The sequence below is a fragment of the Musca vetustissima genome, unplaced genomic scaffold, assembly GCF_032173495.1.
Source record: "Musca vetustissima isolate MV318-11 ecotype Yass unplaced genomic scaffold, APGP_CSIRO_Mvet_v1 utg125739, whole genome shotgun sequence".
In the NCBI taxonomy this organism is placed as follows: Eukaryota; Metazoa; Arthropoda; class Insecta; order Diptera; family Muscidae; genus Musca; species Musca vetustissima.
Genome location: NW_026885868.1, coordinates 1 through 6,010, shown reverse-complemented (window position 1 = coordinate 6,010; position 6,010 = coordinate 1). Strand labels below are relative to the sequence as shown.

Genomic DNA, 6,010 nt, shown 5'->3' with positions numbered 1-6,010 from the left:
TATGTATATATTTTTTAATATTTAAGCCTTTACTCCTCTTATCAAAGAAGCAAATGTCCTTACGGAAAGTTTCCAAACTCATTTCAGGATTTTTATATTTTTGTAAATTTTTGAAAGAAAAAATTGTAAAATATTTTTGTTTTATTAATTTTTCTTTATTTTCTATCTTTGCAGATTTCTTCTCTTTTTTCGCCATAAATCACCCCGAAAGAAGGCCATAGAACCCATTTGAATTTCTATTTGAGTGTGGGTTAATTAAGCCGCCACCATGGCTGAAGCCCATCAGGCCGTTGCCTTTTCATTTGCCATTACCCATGAGGGTTTTGACATCAACTACGATCAAGAGGTTTTAAATCTTATCTGGACCTCAGGCTATAGGTCATGGAAGAAACGTCTAGCAAGAGCCAGGGTAAGTTGGACACATTCTCCCCGATTTGAGAAACCATTTTAATTCTAATTTCCTCTTCCTTTCAGAATGGCATACGCAATGGTGTCTATCCAGCCCATATACACAGTCTCTGGCTAATAACAGCCATTGCGCTGGGTCTGCATTTTGCTGGTTTTCAAACACCCTTCAATATAGTTAATCGCATACTAGTACATTTACCTGCAAACACAATAAATTGGCAAGTCACAGCTTGCTTTTTAGCCTCCCTAGTTATATGGCTGGGTATATGCTTTACAATGCGCTATACCCTAAAGCTACTGCTAATGTACAAGGGTTGGATGTATGAATCTCGAGCGCCGGGTAGTAAAGTGTCATTGCGTACTCGATTATGGGCTGGTGCCGTTAAGGTATTTTCCAGCTGGAATAAACCGGGCTTATATAGTTTTCAAGGTTCATTGCCAAGGTTGACACTGCCATCGGTAAAGGACACTATGCAGCGTTACTTGCGCTCAGTACGCCCCCTATTGGATGATGAACAATATCAGCGCATGGAACGTTTGGCTAATGAATTTGAAAATACCATTGGCAAGAAGTTGCAGTGGTATTTGATTTTGAAAAGTTGGTGGTCCACCAATTACGTGTCGGATTGGTGGGAGGAATATGTTTATCTACGCGGTCGCAGTCCCCTGATGATTAACAGTAATTTCTATGGTACCGATGCCATATTCATGGATTTGACCCACAATCAAGCTGCCCGGGCTGCCAATATTGTCTACTTGTTGTTGAACTTTAGACGTTTGATTGAGAGACAAGAATTGCAACCGGTAAGAGAATTTTTGAAATCGTATTTAATTTTGCTTGTCTAATTTGATAATTTCTTCTACATCAGATCATGGTTCAAGGCATTGTCCCCCTGTGCTCCTGGCAATATGAAAGAACCTTTAATACTGTTCGCGTCCCTGGTTTGGAAACCGATCGCATTGTCCATTACAAAGACTCCAATCACATTGTGGTGCTACACAAAGGCTGCTATTACAAGGTGTTGATTTACTACAAGGGACGTCTGCTGAGACCCTGTGAAATTCAAATGTAAGCGGAAAACTTAAAACCCACCAATAAATTCAAACAAATTGTACCACTTTGTGACTATTTAAACTGAAAATGTATTTCTTCATTATATTTCTAGACAAATGGAAGAAATCCTAAACAGCAAAGCCACCCCACTGCCGGGTGAAGAACATTTGGCAGCACTGACCGCCTGGAATCGTTCCAAATGGGCTGAAGCTCGTAATACCTATTTTTCACGTGGCGTCAATCGTGTCTCCCTGAATACTGTCGAATCGGCTGCATTTGTTGTATCCCTAGATGAAGTGCCATTTGAATTTGATTTGAATCGTCCCGAACTGTTGGATAACTTTGGTAAAACCCTGCTACATGGTAATGGTTACAATCGTTGGTTCGACAAAAGTTTCACAGTGTGTGTGGGCACTAATGGCCGTGTTGGTTTCAATGCTGAACATACGTGGTAAGTTGGAGAAGGGGATTTTTTGTAATGTTTCCTTCTAAATTTCAGAAAAACATCGGTGTTAAAAAAGAGAGAAATATAGGAATTTCCAGCAGAAATTAGTGTAGACCTGGACTACGACATAAGGCCAAGAGGTGTTCCATTGTCAGAAAAAGAATAGTAAATGTTTGTAGAAAGCCTAAATGTGGGCAATAGAATAGCTCAAGGATTTCTGTAGACTTTAGAAGACCTCAAGGTATTGTATTGTATTCAGAAGTCCTTAGACTTTAGGTCTTATATAGTCTTTGGAGGACCTCTAGATCTTCTATACTCTTTAGAGGACTTCTAGATATCACATTGATGTTAGCAGACCTCTAGATCTTCTTTAGACTTTAGAAGACCTCTAGGTCTAAAGGTCTGTAGACTTTAGACGACCTCAAGGTATTGTATTGTGTTCAGAAGTCCTTAGACTTTAGGTCTTATATAGACTTTAGAGGACCTCTAGATCTTCTATACTCTTTAGAAGACTTCCAGATATCCCATTGATGTTAACAGACCTCTACGTCTTCTTTAGACTTTAGGAGACCTCTAGGTCTTTTATAGTCTTAAGAATATCTCTAGGTCTCCTATAGACTTTAGAGGAACTCTAAGTCTTCTATAGTCCTTGGGCGACCTCTAGGTCTTCTATAGACTTAGGAATATCTATCATCATCTCTAGGTCTCCTATAGACTTTAGAGGAACTCTAGGTCTTCTATAGTCTTTTGGGCGACCTCTAGGTCTTCCATAGACTTAATAATATCTCTTGGTCTCCTATAGACTTTAAGGAACTCTAGATTTTCTATAGTCTTTAGGGGGACCTCTAGGTCTTCTATAGACTTAAGAATATCTATCATCCTCTCTAGGTCTCCTATAGACTTTAGAGGAACTCTAGGTTTTCTATAGTCTTTGGGCGACCTCTAGGTCTTCTATATTCCATTTAATGTCTAAATTCTTCTATTGTCTATAGGGGACCTAGGGGTCATCTATTGTCTATAGGGGACCTAGGGGTCATCTATTGTTTATAGGGGACCTAGGGGTCTTCTATTGTCTATAGACGGCCTAGATGTGTTTTATTGTCTACAGAAGGCCAAGGCCCTTATTTGTGTGTAGATGGCCTTTATTTTGTATGGAAGTTTTCGATTCGATAGGGAAACAAATGCTGTTCTTTTATTTTTCATACCCATTAATTTTTCCCCCTTATATTGGCAATAATAATAAACCTAATTCTTTGTTTTGAAATAAAAAAGGGCCGATGCCGCTGTTGCTGCTCACATGTGGGAAAATATGATGATCGACGATCTTGTGCTCGATGGGTAAAGAATATTTTTTCCAAGAAACTTTTTTTTTCGATGTAAAAGTGGTGTTGGCCCCATATTCTGCGTTGTCAATATGCCCACATAAATATTTTTTTTTTCAAAATTTTGTTTTTTCATGCGCATTTTGGTTATGGTCATTTTTCACATTTTTTTTTCTACTTTGTTTTCTCTTTTTGGTTGAGGATTTTTTATTTATTTTTTTACAGGTTCATCAAATAAATATTTATGTATACAACTATTTATTTATATATATTTTTTATTATTTTATTCATATTTTTGTTTATAAATATTTATTTTTTGCACCCTGTTGTTTTTAGGGCTGATGCACCGGTTATGGGTCATACATGGGAATATATATTTGGTGATGATATTTATGGGTAAAAAAAACAACTGAAAATATTGCTCAAAGCTGCTTGTTGTCCCCAAATATAACAATTCCTAATCATTTATGTTTCTAACAATAATAATAAGATTTTTATTTATTTTTAACATACTAACATTTGTTTTACAAATTTATTCCAACATTGGGTCTCATGCATAAAACGTGAGCTTGAGCTCGGACTCGATTTTTTGAGTAAAAGGTGCTTGTCGTATGCATAATAAAATTTGATGTATTTGCTTTTACTCACTGCTCACGTTTGATCTCTTCTTGCTCAGTTTGAACTTAGAAATTGATGTTGGATGAGATTGTTCTCATTTTCATATGCATAAAAACAAGCTTTTGCTTACTTTTGTGAGCTCTTGCTTAACTTTTGTTGAGCATGCCTCTTAGTTGACTCGCGTACACTAAAATGAATAATTATCAGTGATTGTGAACATAATTTATCACAGAAAATGATTTTGGAAAAATATTTCATGAATATTTTGTGTTGAAGCTTGACAATAACCCCCAGACATAAACCAAAACTTGTCAGCGATTGGTTGCGGGAGTCTCAAATCCGGATTTTATGATGGCCAACATAATCATAAGATCTTCACCCTATAGAAAAATCGTTGTATCATCATCGATAGCAAAATTCAAAGGGATTCACTAACAAGCAAACATAACCTCTTCTCAAAGGTTCAGGATGTGAAGAATAGTGCATCAAAGGATCAAATTTTGGATCGTATAGGTTCAATGTCTCGTGGGTGTAATCAAAAATAACGGGTTTGCTGTCGATTACTAGCTAAATTTGCTTATTTATAAAAAAGAATAAAATCAAAATTGGGTCAATGTAGTTTTCCATAGAATTTATTTTTATTTCGAAATAAATGTCACTTTATATTCTTAAAAAAAAAAAATTCTCTATAACTTTATTTTCAAAAAAAAAGTTACGGGTCATTAATTCAGTTTGCAATTTCAGTTGCTTTAGTTTTGGCCACCAGTGTATATATTTTATGGGGTCTTAGGTGAATATTTCGAGATGTTATAAACGGAATAAAAAATTGAGGAATATTAGCCAAGTATTTGCAAATATTCGGGTTTCAACAGACGGGTATGGATATAATTGATTTTGATCAGGAAAATACATATACTTTAGGAGGTCTTCGCCCGCCTTATGGTGTGGATTATAATAACATAAACCCTAATAATAATATAGTCCGTCATTTCTATTCCAAATGTTGCTTCATTTCTTTGACACTTGGTAACTGACTTTTTCAAAGTGAATATTTATTTTCTTTAATTTTTGTTGTACTAAAAATGCAGATATATCGTCAGTTTCTATTTTATTATTAGTATTTACTGCTACTTCTAATTCACTTCCACTATAACAATTAGAAGTTTGATCTCAATTTGCTCAAGTATTTGCAATTGGTTTGAACTCATTTTTATGCATACGAAATTGAGCAAAAGCAGTTCCTGTTCCATCTAACTCAACTTACGAGCAATTGCTAGCTTGACTCAACTCATCGCTTTTGCTCGTTTTTATGCATGAGGCCCATTGGAAGCACCGTTATTTTTTGTAGACCTTCATCATCTAACTACTAATCCAAATCACCTTGAGTTCTAACTGTTGTCTAACATAACCATAAGGATCCGACAGGCAATTTTGTTTTTCAAAGCTAGTTTTATTTATAAATTTAAACTAGAACATGGGCGAATATTATATCCGTCCATCGACACACCCAAATGTTGTCGATACACAGCACAGTATCTAATAAAATAAATATATAACGAACCATATCTTAAGTAGTTCAACAATCTGTCATATGTGCTTGGAAAAAAATGCAATAAAAATCTTGCATAAAACTTAGCTGAATAGGGTTAAAATCGTGTGGAATGCGTTTCCTCATGCCCGTAATATCGATTTTTGTGGAAAAATTGCATAATTTCCTTAGCTGAATAACATAAAATTTTGCGGAATTGTAGAAAAGATGCAGCAAATTTCTATAAAGTTGTGGAAATAATAAAATAAACATATAAAGAACCATTTCTTCAGACTGTCATATATTTTTAACAGTAATTTAAAATTAAAACCTTGCTGAATTGCATAAAACGTAGCTGAATAGGACTGAAACTATGCGGAATGGGTTTATTTATGTATAGAATATAGATTTTAGTGCAAAAATTCCATAATTTCCTTTGTGGAATTACATAAAATTTTGCTGAATTAAAAAAATTAATGAAATGAATAAAATTTGAAATTTTTTGTAAAATGAATACAATTCTAACCTTATCATGTGGAGTTTGTTTCACTAAAATAATTTTATTAAATTGTGTGACATAAATTCCTTGCAGAATTGCATAAAACTTAGCTGAATTAGGGTTAAAATCATATCGA

The 6,010-nt window shown here is 34.9% G+C and overlaps 1 protein-coding gene across 1 annotated transcript; it reads left to right on the top strand.

Moving 5' to 3' along the window:
* The first annotated feature begins 243 nt into the window (after nucleotides 1–243).
* On the top strand, nucleotides 244–3,638 carry LOC133333165 (carnitine O-palmitoyltransferase 1, liver isoform-like). Its single transcript, XM_061541496.1, has 5 exons — nucleotides 244–409; nucleotides 475–1,212; nucleotides 1,278–1,477; nucleotides 1,575–1,913; nucleotides 3,566–3,638. The coding sequence occupies exons 1-5, from the start codon at nucleotides 269–271 to the stop codon at nucleotides 3,627–3,629; spliced, it is 1,482 nt and encodes a 493-aa protein (XP_061397480.1). The 5' UTR covers nucleotides 244–268; the 3' UTR covers nucleotides 3,630–3,638.
* Nucleotides 3,639–6,010: the final 2,372 nt, after the last annotated feature.